This window comes from Pseudorca crassidens, chromosome 3 (genome assembly GCF_039906515.1).
Source record: "Pseudorca crassidens isolate mPseCra1 chromosome 3, mPseCra1.hap1, whole genome shotgun sequence".
Lineage (NCBI taxonomy): Eukaryota > Metazoa > Chordata > Mammalia > Artiodactyla > Delphinidae > Pseudorca > Pseudorca crassidens.
The window spans coordinates 112,115,796-112,138,573 of record NC_090298.1 but is presented as its reverse complement, the minus strand read 5'-3'; the positions used below and the strand labels follow the sequence as shown (position 1 = coordinate 112,138,573).

Here is a 22,778-nt window from a genome sequence, read left to right as displayed (position 1 = left end):
GAAAGAAGTAATTATAGTCTACTATGTCTCCAATACATCACTTATTTAGCAAACTGCCCTGGCTTCCAAAGCAGATTTTGATTCTAACTAACCTACTTCTGAATCTCATAACCCTCTTGCTGTTTTTACACCAACTGTGTGTACACACATCCGTTTATACAGCTAAAAAGACTAAAAATCTATAGCCAAAGATGTCACCTCTCAACGACCATCCTTTGTTGTTGTTTTCTTTTTTGGCTGCACCTCACAACATGAGGAACCTCCCAGACCAGGGACGGAACCCACGCCCCCTGCAGTGGAAGCACAGAGTCTTAACCACTGGACCACCAGGGAGATCCTCAACAACCATCCTTGTCAATCTAGTTTGTTTGTTTTTTTATTTTTTAGCGGTACGCGGGCCTCTCACTGTTGTGGCCTCTCCCTTTGCGGAGCACAGGCTCCAGACGCGCAGGCTCAGCGGCCATAGCTCACGGGCCCAGCCGCTCTGCGGCATGTGGGATCTTCCCGGACCGGGGCACAAACCCATGTCCCCTGCATCGGCAGGCGGACTCTCAACCACTGCGCCACCAGGGAAGCCCTGTCAATCTAGTTTTAACTCATAAACATTTCAAATCCCTGAAATTTCTAAGTAAAAAAAATTCCTCTTAATTATTCCAAACACTAATAAACCTGCATTTCCATTTGACATTATTCAACATGCTTAAGCAAATACTCATGTCTTCTCTTTGAAATAAATTTGATAATGACCTACAATTACTAAAACTTGCATGTGTAAAGTGACAAAATGGAAGAAATAAAATGTGCAATTGAAAACCCCTAGTGTCTTCCCAGGGATTGGGGAGAGTGTGACAAATTCAAGAATACTATCCAATCCTCTGCATATTAGATTTGTATGGAATTAGGAAAAATGTGTGCTTGTAATCTTACCCTAAGTCAAACGAATAGACAAATTGTTATACTTACTCTCCATCACTGTGGTTCAAAATAAAAAAACTTTGTGAGTAATAAAAAAAAAAGTCTATATCACAAGAATTAATCAAACAGACGATACAAAAAAACTAGTGAAATATAATACCAAGTGATAAAAAACTTATGCTTTATACTCTTTTAAGTCAAACCTTCCAAATATGACAGTGTTACTACATTAGTTAAAAGAGTATTTATGCTATTGGGTTGAATACTTCAGTCAATTCTTCAAATTCGATTTTTATATCTAATCATTCTATGCCTATTGCTTAAAAAACATACTTCTGAAAATCTAAAACTCAAAAGTAAAAATTTCCAATTCTGAGTTTGGTAATAAAATTTTTCATAAATTAAAATTAATAAAGATTTCATAAATACCTTTTAATTTCACATGTATGAATCTTAATCATTTCCTCCATTAAATATTTATGCTGGAATAAAAATTAAGATACTGGGGCTTCCCTGGTGGCGCAGTGGTTGAGAGTCCACCTGCCGATGCAGGCGACACGGGTTCGTGCCCTGGTCCGGAAGGATCCCACATGCCGCGGAGCGGCTGGGCCCGTGAGCCATGGCCTCTGGACCTGCACGTCTGGAGCCTGTGCTCCGTGACGGGAGAGGCCACGGGGTGAGAGGCCTGCATACCGCAAAAAAAAAAAAATTAAGATACTGACTCAACGAGAAAAGATAAAATTGGCTACCTTATTCAGCCATTATAAATTAAAATGTGCAAACTTAACACTAGACAATTCAATTTCTTTCATTTTATTTTTAAGATGGCTCCATTTCTCAGGACAGAACAATACAAATACAAGATTCAGTCCTTGGGACTGGCTGAGACGACATTCATCTGCTCTCCTTAAAGCACTAGCTCAGCTCTCAAAGAGGAATTACAAATCTGAGAAGTTAGGGAAAGGTGTAGACTAGGAATTCTAATTAAACAAGAAAAATCGATTACTGACATTGGTACTCTAATCTTCACATCAGTATTAATACAAACTCAACCCTTTCCAGTCAGGGAACCTGCCATTCCATTCCTAATCAAGTGGTTTTAAAACCTCAAAAAGTAAAAGAATTTCATAAAGGTGTAAACCAATATGTTTCCTTTAGAGTCACTGCAATATAGAAAAGAAATTTTTTTTGTAAGCTTCTCTTTCTGAGTTCTGCAGGCTTCATGGTACTTCAGAGCCCAAATAATCAAGCAGTTCATGACAAAAGATAAAAGTGAAAAAGTAGACACAGAGATCTGTGAAAACTTCGCCCATTTTGCTATAAGTATCCATTGATCGATTTATCACTTCAGCAGGAATTCCGGATAACAGAAGCGCAGCTGTTAGCACTGTTGTCTTTATCTTCTTTTCACCCTGCATAGAGAAAGACTTCAATAAATCTTACAGCTTTCAGAAGACTACTTAAGCTCTATAAAAACATCAGTGCTGCTATTTTTGCCTAACTGATTTCAAAACTGTTAATGAAGTTTCAAAATATCAATCAATAATATATGAAGAAACATTTACTGAGCATATAATATGTAAAGCAGCAAACTGCTAGGCAATAGGGAAAAGACACCATTCTTGCTATCAAAAGTTTTTTAAAAAAGTCTTATCTTGGAGGCAAGATATAAATAATAATTTAAGATACATACAAAAGCTCAAGACAAAAACAGGAAAAGCATTACCAGACAGGACATAAATAATTGCTAAATGAATGACATGGATGACGTGTGCTATAGTGGCTCAAAGGAGACAGAAATTACTCCAGGGTTTTTACGTATAAGTAAAGCACAGGGAAGGATTTCAGAAGGAAGTGGAATTAAAAACAGGCCTTTAAGAATGAGCAAGATTAAGATGAGCAAAAGTGAGAAGATAAATCTTATTATAAGGTTAAGTCTCATGACAACAAAAGTCAGAAGAGTAATAGGTGTACTGGAGGACAGTGAATAATTTGTAACAGAATCAAAGGAACATTCTGTAGAGTCAGCCCTAATTGCCATCCAAACGAATTCACATTTGTTTACATATGCAGCAGAATATCACTGAACATTTATTTCCTAATATAATTTTCTAGTCTCATTCTTTAAGAGATTCAGGGCTGAATTTTCATTTAATTTATTGATTTGGTATCACCAAATCCAATCACATGGTTCAAAACATTTTAAATATAAAAAGCTATAGTTACCCAAGAGAAATCAAAGCCTATGTCTACAAAAAAACCCACTCAGGAAAGTTCTTTGTTGCTTTAGACATATTAACCAAAAATTGGAAACAACCAAGACGTCCAGCAATAGGTAATTAGACAAATTAATGGATACACTCACTCAACTGGAGCATTACTCAGGAAAAAAAAAAAAAAAAGAGAGAGAGAAAGAGAATGAACTACTTATGCACTCAACAATATGGATGAATATCAAAAATATGATGCTGAATGAAAGAAGCCTTGCACAAAGAAGTACAAACAGGAATGATCCCATTTAAAATAAGTACTAAAACAACCAAAACTAATCTACAATGGGAAAAAGAAAATCAGACCTTCATGGTGCAGGGGTTGGGACTGCCTGGAAAAGGACATGATGGAACTTCCTGACAGTAATGTTCTAAATCTTAAAGGATTTGGGTTTCACGGGTTGTCAAAACTCATTAAATGGTATAATAAAGACTTGAGCATTTCACCGTATGAAAATTTTACCTCAAAATAACGAAAAATAACCATAAAGAAACACTGAATTGTGTGTGTGTGTATATATATATATATAAATAAACTGAAATGTATGTGTAGGGGTAAAATATACTGATGTCTTCATCTACAACATACTTTGAAATGCATCAAGAAAAAAGATGTATTAAAAAAAGATGTATTGAAAATGGATAGAAAATTGGGTGAATATATGATAAATATAATGAAATGTTCACTACAGAATCTAGGTGGTAAGCATAAACGGGTGTTCACTGCACAATTCTTTCAACTTTTCTGTTGAAACCTGTTAACAACAAAATATTTTGTTGAAGGAAAATTATACAGTAATCTCCCTTCCTTTTCTCTCCCCACTTACCTAGTAACCGACACACACTCTATCACAAATAACCACCGTTAAAAATTTCATGTAATATTCTTCCAGAGTTTCTTTACACATATACAAGCAAAATGAAATACATAGGATTTTCCTCCTTTTTACAAGAAAAAGGAGTATACTATAGATGTTATTCTGTATTTTTATATCTTAATATTTCTTGGCGAGCTTAACATTATCAGTACATGGAGACCTTTATCATTCTGAATGGATAGGCCATAATTTTTTTTAACTAGTCACTTATCAGTAGACATTTAGGTTGTTTCCAAACTTTTGCTATTGCAAAACTAAAATCAGTGTTTCAAGGGTAAATTTCTAAACAAATGCTTTAATTAAAATTACATTTTGGAGGGGATCAATGAATATACATCTATATCATAAAAAAAGTTTTAATTAAAAAATAAAATTACAGGGCTTCCCTGGTGGCACAGTGGTTAAGAATCCGCCTGCCAGTGCAGGGGACACAGGTTAGAGCCCTGGTCCAGGAAGATCCCACATGCCGCGGGGCGACTAAGCCCGTGCGCCACAACTACTGAGCCTGCGCTCTAGAGCCCACGAGCCACAGTTACTGAGCCTGCATGCCACAACTACTGAAGCCCGTGCACCTAGAGCTGGTGCTCCGCAACAAGAGAAGCCATCGCAGTGAGAGGCCCGCGAACTGCAACGAAGAGTAGCCCCCACCCACCACAACTAAAGAAAGCCCGCACACAGTAAAGACCCAAAGCAGCCAGAACTAAAATAAATAGATAAATTTATTTTAAAAATAAAATAATAAATAAATAAAATTACATACCTTTCTTTACTCTTTTACTTTGTGGATTTGACTATTTGACCCCTCAAAAATATGTTTCAAACCCATTAAACACACACATGAGGTCTATCAGTGCATTACAAATGACTAAGCAAACAATAAAGTAGCCATTTTTAAGCAAAAATCTCACACAAAAACTCAGTTACACAAGTAAGGTTATCTTCTCTAATGGCAAGGCAAGTTCCTTAAAACTGTATAGCATAATTGGAGTCAAGCTGACCAGATAAACACTGATACTCCCCATGATTCTGCTCTGTAAGTATGGCCAAATATTTCTTACAAATATCAGACCCTTGGCATTAAAGATAAAGCGCACTGTCATTAAGTGTTCAGTAAGGAGCACAGTAAGATAACTGAATCCATTTTAAAAATAACTTCCTTTGTTAAAAACAAAATGTGTTACTAAACTTACTAAGTAACTAAGTTGAACACTTTCTTAGACAAGTACTATTCAAACTCTGTCATGAGGGTTTTCCCCTATTCCATGGTGGACCAACATTTTTGTAAAATATGATAAAAATGTTATGGCAATGTCATATTGCTATACAAGTTTCTAATTACTCACTTTCTGAACTGAACTTATTACAAACAGAAACAAATAGTTTGAAGATCTGCACTTGTGAGCCAATCACTCTTTGAATAGCACTGATTCAGACCATAAGTATAAATAATTTTAAGTTCTTAAAATCATCTAGTTGTTAATCAATCTAAATATATCACCATAATTCAGAAAAAAATTTAATTTACCTTAGGAAAATATTTGTATAGTCCCATGTATGCAAGTTGTAAAGTAAGAAATGGAGCAAATATGGACTGTGAAGACAGAAGATAAAGTTACGTATTTCCAACATAATCATTCAAATCACAATAAATCAAACTAACAGCAGTTATAAAATTCCAAGCAAAAAAACTGTAATAAAATATTTAATTTTAGTGGCTGAAAGGATTCTTGTTTCTGCAAAAGAGTGACAAAAATAAAGAGATTTGATTTCCTTAACATAAAGCATGTTTCTCAAGTCACATTCTATCAACATCCTCCAAAATTCCCTCTCTCTTAAAAAGTTATCTTTTAAATAATTTAAAAGGTAACTTCTCAGCGGTGATTGATGTATAATCATCATGCAGTAACATCTCTCTCATCTAGAGGTAATTAACTGACAGTTTGAAAGCATACCTAAAAGGCTCAATACTCAAAAGAGATACCATACATACCTCACTCACACTTCAGGGCAAGGAATGAATTCATCTCTGGCCCTCAAATGACGAGGTGTTTTTATTATAGATAAAATGGCTTGGTTATCTCACTTCTCACACAATAAAACAGAAAAGATCAAAATAATACCTAATTTACATTTATTTCTAAAGTTAGAATAGGGAGTGAAGGAGCAAATATTACTAGATGGAAGAATAGTGAGAGCAGTGATTAATAGCTGAAAATCTGACAGCAAAAAAAAGAAAAAAAGAAAAAAAGAAAGCCAAAAAACCTCACACGAAATGAGGTACAAAAATAGGACATAATTTTAAAAGCATGGAAGTACAGAGCCCTTTAGATAATACAAAAAAAGTAGCTATACATCTCACTAAACGCTGAAAGCTATGATGCCAATTTATCATAAGGAAAAAAAAAATCGAATCTGTTCAACAGATTCTCTTTAAGAAAAAACTGGCATAAAAATAGACTTTCAGGGACTTCCTTGGTGGCACAGTGGTTAAGAATCCGCCTGCCAACGCAGGGGACACAGGTTCGAGCCTCGGTCCGGGAAGATCCCACATGCCGTGGAGCAACTAAGCCTGTGTGCCACAACTACTGAGCCTGCAAGCCACAAGTACTGAGCCCATGTGCCACAACTATTGAAGCCCATGTGCCTAGAGCCCATGTTCCGTAACAAGAGAAGCCACCGCAACGAGAAGCATGCACACCACAAAAAAGAATAGCCCCCACTTGCTGCAACTAGAGAAAGGCTACGTGCAGCAACAAAGACCCAATGCAGGCAAAAATAAATAAATAAATTTTTTTTTTAAAAGATGGGAATTTCCATTAAAAAAACAGACTTTTAAAAACTTTTTTTCTGGGCTTCCCTGGTGGCACAGTGGTTAAGAATCCACCTGCCAATGCAGGGGACACGGGTTCGAGCCCTGGTCCAGGAAGATCCTACATGCCGCAGAGCAACTAAGCCTATGAGCCACAACTACTGAGCCTGCACTCTAGAGCCCGCGAGCCACAACTAGTGAAGTCCACGTGCCTGGAGCCTGTGTTCCGCAGCAAGAGAAGCCACCACAATGAGAAGCCCGTGCACCGCAACAAAGAGTAGCCCCTGATCGCCCTAACTAGAGAAAGCCCGCGTGCAGCAACGAAGACCCAATGCAGCCAAAAATAAATAAATAAAATAAATTTTAAAAATAATAATAATAAAAACTTTTTTTCTTAATAACATAAACCTTAATTATCTGAAAATTTACTTATGTGGCTGGTACTTGGTAGGTATTCTTAAAATGTCTACTGAATGGAAACACCTCAAAGAGCAAGACACTGTTATGCTTTTCTTCTTTCCTCCACATACTATGAAACAAAAGGACCAATAAATCCCAACTTTCACTGAACAGCCATGGCATATGAAGGTACAACAAAAATGGACTGCTCCTATGATAATACTACACTATAAAATGCAGAATGCCTTCTGAACCATAAAAAAATTACATCACATCCAGGACCATAGGAACTGCATTTTAATATTTCAAATTTTAAAAGTGGTAATTAATATCTCTATATATGTAGGTAATTTACCCTTTGGTTTTGGAATCAAAGTGCTTGGGTTTAATCCCTGCTGTCACTTAGTAGTGTGACCCTGGACAAATGATTTCACCTCTCTGAGTCTTCATTCCTTCATCTATAAAACAGATTCAAATGATACCTGGTTCACTAGGGGCAGTACAGGAATAAAGATGCAGACATAGAGAATGGACTTGAGGACATGGGGAGGGGGAAGGGTAAGCTGGGACGAAGTGAGAGAGTGGCATGGACATATATACACTACCAAATGTAAAACAGATAGCTAATGGGAAGCAGCCGCATAGCACAGGGAGATCAGCTCAGTGCTTTGTGACCACCTAGAGGGGTGGGATAGGGAGGGCGGGAGGGAGATGCAAGAGGGAGGGAATATGGGGATATATGTATATGTATAGCTGATTCACTTTGTTATAAAGCAGAAACTAACACACCATTATAAAGCAATTATATTCCAATAAAGATGTTTTTAAAAAATGATACCTGGTTCAAGGATGAGGTTAAATGAATTAATATATGTAAAGCACTTAGAATGTTACTTAGCATGTAGAAAGATTTTAGCAATTATTATCAGGCTCTGTATTTAACCAGAACACCTCATTCTATACCTAAGGCGAATAGCAGTTTATAACACATCTCCAAACATCCACATGAATCTAGTAAATATTAAGTTACTGTTGGCAATGAATCTTACAAAAGCACTCATTATTATAATCAATTTGCATTTTCTACTGTTTCTTACCAAATATTTGCAAACAAAAGCTCTGACTCCAAAGGCAAGAAGAGCACATCCCACCAATCTAAATATTCGAAAAGAGTCAAATTCTTCAGTTGTATTTCCATCCTCTTGGTTGGGTTTTTCACTAATCAACTGTTTCCTTAGCTTCATTGCTTCTTCAAATCTGGAGAGGTACTGTTCTAGGCCATGGCGAGAACCCCTCTGGACAGTGTCTGCTGTCAGGTCTCCTCTGTTGCGCTGCCGGAGCTCAAGGCTTACATCCATACTGCACTCAGGAGGTTTAATGAAAGAGTCCAATTTGTCTCCCAGCTGAGTCCCCTTTACCTCGGCCACACCACTCTGCTGGTCAGTTGTTCCTGTACTGACCGAATCACCCAGCACTACTCGCTTTGAAACTGAAGGAATGGTGAGGGAGTTCAGTTTATCACTGTCCTGCTGCTTTGATTTTGTTTGACTTTCTTCTTCTGAGAAAAGAAATTTAGAAGACTTAAGTATTATATACTGGCAAACATCTTTCTTATTACTATTTAAAAATATGCCACTAGAGCTAGAACTTCACAGCCTCTGAATTTAATACTGATTCTTCATAAGACAAACTAGTTCCTTCCTCTACACACTCAAAATGTCAAAATACCCCAAACTTTGGAGGTAGAAGATAACGCTATTATACAAATTGGGAAAGACAGGGATGGAGATTTTTTTAAATCTGTATTTTTAATATTACATTTCTGAATCCAGAGTCCTGTCAGCACAGGGTGTGGCATATACTACAGCTACAGTTTACGTAATCCTTCTACTGTAATCTGGCAGCCATTAGCAGGTATTTAAGCAGTTTTAAGATGCTGTTCCGGTTTAAAACAAAACAAAGGGGAAAAAAAACCTTTAATGACAGATAAAATAAAAATTTCAAAGCAAAATAACAAAGTAGAAGCTTTAGGAAAGAATAAATATTCTACTATTAATCATTAAAGGGGAAAATGCGTCTTCTAACGATTGTTCTAGAATTTGAAATAGGGCTCTTACCTCTCTTGGCAGTTTTCAGTCGCAAACCTGTAAACTGTCTAAAAGTTCAGAGCTATATATCTAAAGCCCCACAGAGCAGAAGTCACAAGGATCTAAGGAACATGCAATCAGTGACTAAAGGCCAAATATTAAAGGCAACGCTCAATGGAAATTTAGAGAACACTAGCTCATACTGAGTGTTCAGTAAATATTCACATGAAAAAAAATTTTAAGAAACTCATTGTACATGTCATTAGGGGAGAAATGAGGAGCTCTTTTCAGTGTTAAATGCAGTTCCTGACATCACTCACATCAATCTCAGCACACTAGGAGATAAGGCCTCAGATGGGCACGTCCCACTTGTTGGGTTTCTAAAGAACGGTCCCTCCAATTTTTTTCACCTGTTTAAGAAGACCTGTAGATGACAGTGTGGAGAGCACCGAACACAGACACTAGGATTTAACCGTAAGAATCTCTGATCCAAGGAAGAACCAGGCGGCAGTTCAGTAAAGACAAGCTCATGCAGGCCGACAGAGTTACAGCAAAAGGCAAACGAAGGTACAAGCCAGGGAATGCACTGGAAGGGAAAGCATTTGGAAAGGAAATAAAGGCAGGCAATCTTCCCGACGGGCACAATAGACAGAGCAGTCTAGGGATAAAATGTGTGCACTTCAAGAGAGGCGAGGGAGTGGGGAAGGAGGAAGGGGGCCGTCTCAGGGTAACTGGGCAAAGGGCACCAGGGCAGAGGGTCTCAGGAGCGAGAGTTTCGCAGCCCGCGGTGGAGGTGGAGACAACCTAAGGGCGGAGCCCCCGGAAAACTGAGGAAAGAGACTAGAAACGTCGTGGGGTTACGAAGTGCGAACTGGGGATATCATCAAAGGGACGGGGCCAGAGGGGGAGATCAGAAAGCAGGGTTTGGTCAAAAAGGTCAGCAGGGTGGAGAAGGGAAAGGAAGAATGATCCCGAAGACTCAAAAGGGATGGGCAGGAGACTGTGGGGAAACGGAGGTTCTCACCGGCGCCGCTCCCCGGCCTGTGAAAGCCCATGATTCGGTTGATGCGCTGTTCCGAGTTCATGAGCAGCTTTCTCCGCCGCAGCTCGGCCCGACGCTGGGAAGCCGACAGGCCTGAGCCCGCCGGGGCCCCCGGCCGGTCCCCGCTGTCGGTAGCGATGGTGACCGGCTCCATCTTCCCCTCCACAATCCGGGAGTGGTGACGGTGACAGCAGCGGGAGCCGCGGCGACGAAGACTCCTGGCCGGGCCGCAGAGCAAGCGTCCCTCTACCTCTGTAGACCCGCCCCCTGCCCTAGCGCTTGGCCGCATATGCAGCCTAAGCACGCGCGCCGCCTGACGGGACCAAGCGCGAGCCTTGCGCCGCCATCTTGAGTGAGGGCATCGCTGGAAGCTTCAGTTCCTCCCGCCTGGGCTGGCCCTCGTTGCTCCTCTCCCCCTACCAGCGGTCCCCTGTGGCGTTCCCTCGGAAGTGAAGAAAACCGGCACCTAGCCTGACGCACGGAAAACGTATGGGAGCGAGGAATAAACTCTTTCTACCTGGTGCCAGGAAGTAAAATGGAGATTGCAGCGGCAGGCACTGGTTTCCAGTGATTTTCTTCGGCCTCGCTTATAGGCTTCGGGAATGCGTAACTCCGAGAGCGACGCTTTAGGGACCCTTGCGGTTGGGATTTGTTATTGGTGCTGATTCCTCATCTTCAGTAGTGCTACTACCAAATACACACCTGGTTCGTTCCAGGCTTTCCTCGTGTCTTTGTTCAAGACTTTCCCAGTGAAGCCTTCCCTTTCCGTTCTATTTAAATTTCCACCTCTTCTCAACACTCCTGATTCTCCTTATGTGCCTTTTCTCAACAGTTATAACCGACTCGAAAGCTGAATGTACTTGTGTTTATTATCTGCTTCTTACTAAAATGTAAGCTCCATGAAGACAAGTAATGTGTTTTGTTCACGGCTGCAACTCCTAGAACAGTGTGAGCGCTTAACAGGGTTGCCTTATCCATTAGGCCATGGTGAGGGCCCACAATAGGGGCCCAAGAAAATGTTTTGTTTTGAATTTTTTTAATGGAAGTATAGTTGATTTACAATATTGTATTAGTTTCAGGTGTACAGCAAAGTGATCTGGTTATACATATTGACATATATATATGTACATGTCTATGTTCTTTTTTACATTATTCTTTTCCATTATAGTTTGTTACAAGATATTGAATATAGTTCCCTGTGCTATACAGTAAACCCTTGCTGTTTATCTATTTTATATATGGAAGTCTGCATCTGTTAACCCCATACTCCCAATTTATCCCTCCCTTGCCCTTTGGTAACCATGAGTTTGTTTTCTTTGTGAGTCTGTTTTCTAAATAAGTTCATTTATTTGAATATTTTTTTTAAATCAGAAGAAAAGTGTAGTAATAATTTTTGTATAATGATGAATCAAGCCTGGATTGTAGTCATTCTCATACTAACACAGTCATAAAATATAATTTTAAATATGCTTTTATAGAGGAAGGAGCCCACAAAAGCAAAATATCCACAGCCCACAAAAGTCATAATGCAGCCCTGGTGCACAGTAATGACTAAGTGAATGAGTAAATGAATGAAGGAATTAAATCCCTTGTCAACCCTTGCTGAGAGGACGCCATGGCCAGTTCGTACCTGAGGCTGCAGGGGGTGAGGCAGCCTAGTGTGTCCCCTGCAATGAAGCCTGCTCAAAGTCAGCAAGTGGGTGAAAACCCTGCTTAGATAGAAGGTAATAAAATACTGTTTTTAACTGTTAGTCATCTGACCCTGTCTCAGACAGAAAAGGATTATGAAAAAAAGTGTAAAAACAAACAGCAACTTATCTTTTGGGTTCAACAACGTAAGGAACTCAGGTATAAACATTGAACATTCCCCCTTGATTGGATGATAGCTAAATCTCAGGGACATGCCCTAGCTAGTAATTTTAAAGCATTAGAAAAGGTTTCCCTGCATATCTGTACAGATCTACATCACTGAGGCCCAGACTGTGCCTTAAAAACTTCTACAGTTGAAATAATTAAGTACTAGTAATAAGTGTGCACAACTTGATGAGGTAAAATCCTGATGAGTCAAGACCAAATACAGTTCCATGGTAGACAAAAGATTTTTTTCACTTGAGATAGCATATAGAAACCAAATGGATATTTTGATAGATGTGTTGATGTATGATGGCTGATGGAGTCAGGTAAGAATTTAAAGTGTCAAGATTTCATATTACATGCTTACTTATTTCTGGGAAACCATTTCCCTATGGGGTTTCCATAGTTATTAAATTTCCTTGTGCTTCTCAGTGGTATATGATTCCTTACTAAATGATGTGCATACTTAATGATTCTTGTCTTAATTTCTGTCTCCCTCACTATAGACTTTACAAGGGCAAGCCCACCTCCATCTCTTTTTCTTGTGTGTGTGTTATTTTTTTGGTCTCGTTTTTATATTCTTTTAAAAATTTTTTAAATTTAAAAAAATTTTTTTTTCCATTTTTAAAAATTGACCACTTTGCCCCATGCTTAGCACTGAGAGCTCTAGATTAAATTTACCTGAATAGTTGCAGAAATTTTTCTTTTGTGCCAAATCTTGGCATTTTCAATGAGTTTTATGTATAATTTTTATTTGATCCCAGCATTGTTTAGGTAGGCTAATATTAATACTTTATTGACAAATTGTAGCTACAAACTGACAAATATGTATGAACATATTGAGTCATAAGTAATAAAAGTAGAATTCAAATTCTTGGGTTAAATATAGACAGTAAGTTCATGCTTGGACACCTCTCTACTACATATAACAATCAGTAACAGTTAAGAACGTAAAGAGAGGGACTTCCCTCGTGGTCCAGTGGTTAAGAATCCGCCTTCCAATGCAGGGGACACAGGTTCAATCCCTGGTCAGGGAACTAGGATCCCACAAGCCACAGAGCAACTAAGCCCACGCACCACAACAACTGAGCCCACACACCGCAACGAAGATCCCGTGCACCTGCAACTAAGACCCGATGCAGCCAAATAAATAAATATTTTTTTAAAAAACATAAAGGGAAAAAAAAAGATAGCTGGCCTCAAAAACAAGAGAAACATCTCAGCAGATCAAAGTATCAGAAACAGCACAGTGGAGCTAAAGTCAGGTGCCTGTTGGGCTGCAGATCCAGAAGCTGGCAATGGTAGCGTGTAAGAGGACCTGAAAGTGCTCCACGTGAGATAAAGGGATGAACAGGACAAACTCACTGCTTGAGGTCTGCCCTCCCTGAAAAATATTCAAAATATCATTTGCTATTGGACTTCAGCTTAATAAACAGAGAGACAGAAGAGAGGGCAACAACTAGACTTCCCACTGTTGGTGACTGGAATGGTGATATCCCCAAATCACGGCAGGAGCCCTAAAATACCTCCATGAGCCCTAGTTTTGGGAAAAAGCAACTAGAAAACCCATAGACAGGGAGGGGGAAAGCTTGGACTGAGAGAGATGTGCTAAAATGAAAATAACAACCCTCCCAATCAAATAAGCCTAGAAACCCAAATTCTAACAAACATGAAGAAATACAACATTTAAATTCTGCCACCCAAATTAAAAATTGGAATTCACTCCAGAAAGAATGTTATAGAACAATTTTAATACATTATTGAACAAAATAGGCAGAAATTAATCAAAAATAAGGTTAGTTATACAAATATAAAAATCAATAGATGAGATTAAACTCCAACTGGACGTAGTCACAGAGGAATTAGTCACAAGAGGAATTCTGGAGACTTCCCTGGTGGTCCAGTGGGTAAGACTCTGCACTCCCAATGCACTCCCGGGGCCCGGGTTCCATCCCTGGTCAAGGAACTAGATCCCTCACGCATGCCACAACTAAGAAGTCTGCATGCCGCAACAAAGAGCCCGTGTGCCGCAACTAAGACCCGAGCAGCCAAAATAAATTTTAAAATAAATAAATATATTTTTTTTAAAAAAAGGAATTCTGCAAGGTAAAAAAAGAATAGAGGGAATGACAGAAGCAAATATTTTAAGAGAAAATATATGTCAATTATACCTAAGTTTTAAAAATAAATAAAAATTTTAAACGTAACTGAGAATTTTCCAGAATTGAAGATAGACAAGGATCTCCAGATTAAAGCATGCTCTGAAAAGCAAGCAGGGTAAACAGTAAACTCAGAGTATTAAAAGTATAGAATATTAAGGATAAAAGAAAAATCTTAAAAGCTAACAGATTATCTTCAAATAAACAATTAGACTTACAGTAGGCATCTTATCAGTAACAAAAGGGTCCACAAGACAGTGAAGTAGTATCTTAAACATATTGAGAATTAAAAAATTGAAAACGCTTTCAATCTAGAATTTTATTTTAATTATTTTTTTTTTGCGCTATGTGGGCCTCTCACTGTTGTGGCCTCTCCCGTTGCGGAGCACAGGCTCCGGACGCGCAGGCTCAGCGGCCATGGCTCACGGGCCCAGCCACTCTGCGGCATGTGGGATCTTCCCGGACCGGGGCACGAACCCGTGTCCCCTGCATTGGCAGGCGGACTCTCAACCACTGTGCCACCAGGGAAGCCCCCAATCTAATATTTTAAACCTAGCTGTTCTTGAAGAGTGAGCATCCAGAATTTGGATTGTGACTTCCCAGACACTGACTCAGGTTTAAAGAACCTTCAGCAATAGTTTTCCATTTACTTAATTTGGGTGCAAAACATAGCACTACTCAGTGACTGTCAAGTTATTCATACCAATTTAAATAACTAATCACAGTATGTTAGCTCTTTCAATTAACTTTATTGAATAGCCAAATTGATAAGTTAGCACAGTTCAAACGGTTATTTGCATGGGTTACAAATGACTTTTTTTTTTTACAGGAATAAAACAGTGAAAATTACAAACTGTAAAAAGGAAGACATCTTGTCTCTAACGTTTCAGAGAAGCAAGATTTAACACAGCACATTGAAGATCAATACATTTTTGAATTTGAAAACAAGAATTTAATGTTACAATATTATACACTACTTTACAAAATTAAAATTTCTATATAAGGATTATATTTGTAATAGTTAACGAAATCTTGAAATCACATTTAGTGGTCCCCTAGATAACAGCTGTTATTCATCTTTGATTAGAAGAAAATCTTTTATTCTAATTATTGTAAAACAGTCTATTAGACTCAATATATTACATTAAATTAAAACAATAAAATATATGCAAACTAAAATAAATGCTACAGCTTGAGGGAATATTAATGTGCCAGACTTACAGAAATGTTATTTTAAAAATCCTAGAAATTAGAAAAATAGAGTACTTTTTATGGTAGAACTGCCATGCTCAGATTTAAATACCAAGATTGCCCTTGTCAGTTATTTTAGTAGCTGCAGATCTGTAGAAAATTCAAGGGTCTTTCATAATTTACAACTACAATAAAAAAAATATGGCATAGTGTAAATATTAGTTGCTTTACATCAAAAAGTAATACAAGATGAGATAGCAGGTAGTGCCCTAATTTAAAAAAAAAAAAACAACTAAACTAAACAACACATTCAATATTGCAAAAAATAATTGCTTCATATCAATATCTCCAAAAGTTTCATTCATTCCCTCATTACTGGGAGAACAAATATTGTGAATCCTTACTAAAGTTATGTTTTTTATGACCTGACTATTATAAAATTATTCTGGATTGCACATGTTATGCAATATCTAAAATAATTTTTTAAAGTAAATTTGTGTAATACACTAACAAAGCATGTTGTAATAACAAGAGTCATACCCACTTAGGGATAAAAGTGAGGCACAAGGAAGATTATTGTCCCTAGGAGCACAAACTTTTCCCTCTGGAAGATTCTTTACTACTATTAAAAAAGAACCTACAATATCAACATTTAAAATTCACATTATGAACAGAATTTTAGTTATTTTAAGAAACATCAGTGCATAATAATGACTCAGTTTCTTCAGAAGAGGGGAAAATATAAATGTATTCTAACTAGCTACAATTTGAAAATTGCTTCCTAATAAATGAAGCAGCTTTCAAGAAAATTTCCAGTTCAATGTACCACTTGCATACTGAAAATAAACCTTAACACTGCTTAAGGGAGATAATATTTTTATAGAACACAATTATTTTGATCTTGCTGGCAAGCAGTAGTATATACTCTAGTGGGACCTGTTTCTTCCCTACCCCAAAACAATTCAATTAAAGTCAGCTCATATTGATGTAAACCTGAAAGTTACTATTTCATTGGTGATCATATGAGATCAAGATTGTAAACACATTTTTCTAACCCATTAAAACAAAGAAACAAAAATCTTTTCATCAAGTACTATTCATGAACAACTTTTACTTTAAGAAGTTCATATAAGACAAGATGAATCTGTGAAAACTGGACCAAACTCTTTTAAAGATATTTTATCACGGCACTTTAAACATACAGATGTATAATTTACCTATTTGTAAACAAAATTCACTGAATAGTTTTGACTATAATATTTCTCTGGCCAAATCAAAAAGCAGTTTCTTAAGCATGTTCAGGAATCAAGTTTCTTTTGTAATTTTCATAAATCAGATTTGTGTAATCTTAATATCCACTAAACCAAACAGTGGCATTCATGCTTTAATTTTTAATATCCAAGAATAAATTTTATGAGCAGCTTCCAATTTAATTATTAAACTCCTTAGAAAAATGTTACTGATGCATTTGAGACAGCATTTAAGAAACCTTTAATTTCTTTCATTCATACTCATTTCACCAATATAATGCTTTTATTATACATCACAGAGCAAAAATGTACCAAATAAAACCCACTTAAAGGATCAAGATAACTAAGTTTCTCATCTCCTTATTATCATTGCAAGTCCCAACATATTTATGAAGACAGCTCAGATTCTTTTCACTGCAGAATAAGACAGTGTATCCAACCAAGTCTTCTGCAGTCAAATCAGAAAACTACATATAGTTTTCACCTCAAATCAGGGACATTCTTCTTCAAGTATAGAGAATACTGACAGATTTTAAAGCTTGACTGTATCACTTCATAGTCTTCTCAAGCTAGACTAGAGTTAGTTTACTCTAGTCTTAGTTAACATAATGATCCTTTTTCTTCCTTAAAAAAACAACTGTGGGGGATGGATTCTAGTTTTCCAACATATTATTTACTTAAGAAATTTTTTGATTTTAAAAAGATCATTATCAATGGATTTGTAACTTCCCTGCAACATTTAGTCTTGTGAGGTTTTAAATGTAGCAGCCAAAAATTCAGAAAAAAATGAGAAATATACATTTGGAACACAGAAGTCTTTATTTTACAAAATGTACTTTGCCTCTGCAATACTGTCTTATTTCAATCCATAACAACTCAAACATAATTGGCAGCAAAGGAAAAAAGGTATCCAATCGTATATAGATATATTTTGATTTAAAAAATACAGTATTTCAGAGTCGCATGTTTGCTGTGTTCCTTTATTTGCTATAGTTTGTTGAGATCACAGTGAGAACATATAATCATCACATTAGTCCACAAACCTAATAGGAAAGGAAAGTATTACACATTTTCAGGTGTTCTGCATTATTGTAACTTTCCTTAGAAATTACTAAGTATCTTCATTTGTTCATTTATTCACTTGCTGTTGTATATGCAAGAGGAATTCATAATATGATAATGCAGATTCTGTTCTGTCTTCTACCATGTTTTGAAGGAAGTTTGCTTTCATTGGACTCTCATCCCTTAGGAATAAAAGACAAATATTTACATACATTAGACAAAATGTAATAGTAACATGAACAGTGGATTTGTCACAAAGCTTTTGACACACATTTTGCTAATAACTGGATATAAAGCATAACTTAGTAATATTTATTAAAAAAAATTTCTTTTTCTATATTCTTCTAAAGAGTTTGCGGGAATTCCCTGGCAGTCCAGTGGGTAGGACTTTGCACTTTCACTGCCGGGGCCGGGTTCCAACCCTGGTCGGGGAACTAACATCCTGTAAGCTGCTCAGTGTGGCCAAATCAATCAATCAATCAATCAAGAGTTTGCTTAAGCAAAAGGTCACACATATTTGAGTCACAAGGACTCAAAACAGGTCCTTGCAAGGCCAAATTGTTTCACTATCAGTAAATGACAAATTCAACTTACCTTATTACATAAAGTATTGGGTAAAATGGTCTCTGTTCTCTAAGCCAAGAGATGAAAGCTATTGTTCTGGCAGATTCTGGTGTATCAAGTTCTGGAAGGTCTGTCTATTAAACAAAAACCAGCAACATCCAATTTATTCTAACCATCTACAGTGTTTTTCAAACTTTATCTTGTGTAAGAATCACCTGGGGATCTTGCTGAACTGCAGACATTGATTTAGGAGGTCTGGGGAGGAGCCTGAGATTCTGCATACCACAGTTTTCTAGTAAGGGGTTGGAAACTTCTTAAAGGGACAGATAATAAATATTTTAGGTTGGCAGGTCATTTGGTCTCTGTTGCAATTCTCAACTCTGCCACTGTTCCACTGAAGTTGCCATAGACTATACATTATAACATCTAGAATTAACTGATCCATTCAGGCAGTTATTACAAATATATCCATTTCTTATCTCCTCATTACTTAAAATGCCTAGTCATCCAGACCAGCCATTAAGCTACTGCTTATCCTAGATAGAATCCTGACATACATGTCTTTTAAATATATAAATCTCCTAATGATTTTTATAAATGAAGTTAAACCCATAAATATGAAAAGATGCTGACATAAAACATATTCCAAAGCTGGTGACAAACTGAGAGTTGAAACTGAAAAATATGATGTGAAATAAGACCATGTTATAATTAATTCTAACTTTAAAATTCACAGCTATCCAAATAGTACATAGTTTCACACATGCTTTCTCATGTGTTATTTCAAATACTCCTCCATAAGCAATAGCATTCTTATCTTACAAACGAGGCTTGACCAGGTTTGACAAACCTGGTCAAGGTTAGTGACTTGACAAAGGTCACAGAGCTAGTGACAGAGAGTCCACTATTACACTGTCCAATAATCAATATAAATTCTACTGACACTGGTCACAAGTCATTTGCTTGTGTGGAAATTAGCTTAGTTCTTACTCCAAAGCAGCGGTTAAAAGGACCCTGCCAAAGAACAATGAAATCACCTGCAAAAACACAAAACACAGAAACAAAAGAGCCCTAACACTAATGCCAACAGCAGCAAACTTTTTTGGCCATTAACTAAATTCCTTACTTTCTCCCTAAAATAGTACACACACATAAGAATAAGTCAGTCAAAGATGCAAAATAACGTAAAGAATGCCTTTAAAATATAGCTATGATTTCAAAATAGGATGTTCATGTTTTTGCCACATTTGAAATGCCTTTAAGCCTATTACAATCACTATAATTACATAATCTTACCATAGTCTGTGGAATTAATGCATAGTTTTCAACTCCTAGAACTTGACTGAGAAAATTCTGTCGACAATTTCTTCCAACCCAAAGCATTAGTACCTATGGACGGGAAGAAAACTATTTTGAGATGTAGCTTAACAGTGAGCTGTTGAGTTACCTTTAACCACTGACTATGTTTCAAAAGATCAGAAAGATGAGTACGTTTACTGAGATTGTACAGCCTTCAACTGAAGTAATGATAACTACCATTTACCATGATGAGACATTTTATGTTTGGCATGAAAGGAGACTATGGAGGGATAAGTGGCTAATACAAAAATATACAGATTAAACAGCATATAATCTGTTAAGGAAGAGAGATATCAAGAGGAATGAAGGTAGTAGTATGCAGAGAGAAGAATCCAGCGCAGTCAAGACTACTCACAGAGCCTGCATCCATGAGGAAAGCTCCATCCCTGCTCAGCTTCTCCACTGAAAGCTGAAGAATAGGTGGCTGAGGTATAGTGCGATCATTGATGTTGATTGCACCCTAAAGAATTAAGCAAAAGATTAAAGCTTTTAATCATGTACCACAATGTTCATTGCAGCAGTATTTACAATAGCCAGGACACGGAAGCAACCTAAGTGTCCATCAACAGATCAATGGATAAAGATGTGGAACATATATACAATGGAATATTACTCAGCCATAAAAAGAAACAAAATTGAGTTATTTATAGTGAGGTGGAGGGACATAGAGTCTGTCATACAGAGTGAAGTAAATCAGAAAGAGAAAAACAAATACTGTATGCTAACACATATATACGGAATCTAAAAAGAAAAAAAAGGTTCTGAGGAACCTAGGGTCAGGACAGGAATAAAGATGCAGACGTAGAGAATGGACTTGAGGACACAGGGAGGGGGAAGGGTAAGTTGGGACGAAGTGAGAGAGTGGCATGGACATATATACACTACCAAATGTAAAACAGACAGCTAGTGGGAAGCAGCCGCATAGCACAGGGAGATCAGCTCAGTGCTTGGTGACCACCTAGAGGGGTGGGATAGGGAGGGTGGGAGGGAGATGCAAGAGGGAGGGGATATGAGGATATATGTATACATATAGCTGATTCACTTTGTTATACAGCAGAAACTAACACAACACTGTAAAGCAATTATACTCCAATAAAGATGTTAAAAATAAATAAATACATAAATAAATAAAGTAAAAAAAAGGTTAAAGCTTTTAGATACCAGTAATAGGGAGCCACAATTAAACAAACAAAAATTTTAATGAGTGTTACCTCTGAGACTTTGGAACTTATTTAGGTAAATCACAATTATTCATATTTAAATATAAAGAAGAGGAAGAAATATGTATCACTTATCTAAACAAAGTCACCATGAATCCCAATAAAGCCAAAATAATTTCTGATCTTAATTATTATTTTAAAAACTAATACAATAAATGCAATCAATATCATGTATCCTGAATGGATAAATGACATTAGTAAGATCCAAATAAAGTCTGGAACTTAGTTAATAATAACAGATGATTGCGTGGCTTAGATCAATGTACACATCCTGAGGGAAGAGTAAGTCTAATGCAAATGAGTTTTTCTCCAATTTAATATTTATTAAGGCCAGAAATGGAAGGTTTTCATTTATAATTGAGTATAGTACTGCCATCTTAAAACACACACACACACACACACACACACACACACACACACCCCTTTAAATATTTATAACTATTCATTTTTGACAAAAAGTTGATTTAAGTACTAAAACTTGGTACTTAATTAACCTTATCTAAAGGAGAAAGTAAATAAAATACTGACCTGTCAAGGGGTACTAACTTGATAAGGCTTTAGCTCTACCAGGAACTATTAATCACAGCACCTTAAGACCTCTGGCCTTAGGGTGTGTGGGCAGCTAAAGAGACTATAACTTAAATACAGCCATTCAGAAATTAATGTGAACTAAGAAAAGAGAGCCTTGTCCTTCTCTGGTGATAAAGATGGGAAGCTATCAGTGGCTCTGTTTTCTAGTCTGGTAGAAAAGGCCAATCTGAAACAATGAGGCAATGCAAGAGAGTCTATGAATCTGAGCTAGACCTGAGTTTAGTTATACCCTAGCCTTTCATGTGGTTTGTGTTTGAGTGCCACATCAGTCCCCTTTCCTTCCTAAGCTTACTTGCAGAAAAGAGAGTCCTGATAAATACACCACTGAAAGTCCTAGTAGTGCTTGTCTTTGAATGTATATGAGTGATTTATTTTTCTTCTTTCTAGTGGTTTCTGTATTATACGCATCTAATATATTGCATTTGTATTTATGTTAATTTGCTTTTTTTTAATGTGAGAAAAAGACAGGTCCAGTTAGTTGAACTTGTCAAACACAGGATTAATCTTGAGTTATTATTTTTGTAATACAAACTAATAATGTCATCAACAGTTTTCATTTGCTAAAAAGTTACCTCAAATTTCACACGTAATTTCTTCTTTATTATGCAAGGTACCCTAAAATCTTTAAACTCCAAAAAGGTTTTAACCAAAATATTACTTCCAACATATATATCCTAATTTGATCACAATGTAGGAAGAAAGGTTATGATTTAACATTTTCATGCTTGTAGCTTCAACTCAGGTTAATTTCCTATGAAGGGAAAATAATGTTACAACTTACCAGATAAATATTTTCTCTTTAATTGAGGGACACCATTACACTAAACGTTGACTTGAGGTATTTAAATTAAGTGTAATTTTACTCTAGGGATACTCCTTTCAGATCAATTTGCTTAAATAAATAAATCATAGGTTGCTCTGGTCAATCTGACAATCTCTTCATTTACTTAGATCTGCTCTAAAGATTTGTCTTAAATAAACAGTAAAGTTTATTATTTTAATAAATAAAGGTACTATATTCAGGAGCTTTCCAAAACCAAACTTTCTTTATATAGGAATAAAATAAAAAGCTTTAAAAAAGAAAACACCTTTCTTCATTTCTGCAGTGGATTCAATATAATTAGGCTT

The 22,778-nt window shown here is 36.8% G+C and overlaps 2 protein-coding genes across 3 annotated transcripts in view; both read right to left on the bottom strand.

Annotated features, from left to right (window-relative positions):
* Window positions 1–1,712: 1,712 nt before the first annotated feature.
* On the bottom strand, window positions 1,713–11,091 carry CAMLG (calcium modulating ligand). Its single transcript, XM_067731785.1, has 4 exons — window positions 10,383–11,091; window positions 8,369–8,829; window positions 5,589–5,654; window positions 1,713–2,327 (listed from the first exon to the last, which is right to left on the bottom strand). The coding sequence occupies exons 1-4, from the start codon at window positions 10,687–10,689 to the stop codon at window positions 2,136–2,138; spliced, it is 1,026 nt and encodes a 341-aa protein (XP_067587886.1). The 5' UTR covers window positions 10,690–11,091; the 3' UTR covers window positions 1,713–2,135.
* Window positions 11,092–15,142: 4,051 nt separating this feature from the next.
* The window catches only part of SEC24A (SEC24 homolog A, COPII coat complex component), a 63,465-nt gene continuing 55,829 nt past the window's right edge, over window positions 15,143–22,778 (bottom strand). For both annotated transcript variants that reach the window (XM_067731780.1, XM_067731779.1), the window contains exons 20-23: window positions 20,195–20,299; window positions 19,777–19,869; window positions 18,511–18,614; window positions 15,143–18,098 (exon numbers count right to left, since the gene is read on the bottom strand). In XM_067731780.1, the coding sequence (XP_067587881.1) occupies window positions 17,984–18,098; window positions 18,511–18,614; window positions 19,777–19,869; window positions 20,195–20,299 (417 nt within the window). In that variant the 3' untranslated portion in view covers window positions 15,143–17,983. The remainder of the gene's footprint in view (window positions 18,099–18,510; window positions 18,615–19,776; window positions 19,870–20,194; window positions 20,300–22,778) is intronic.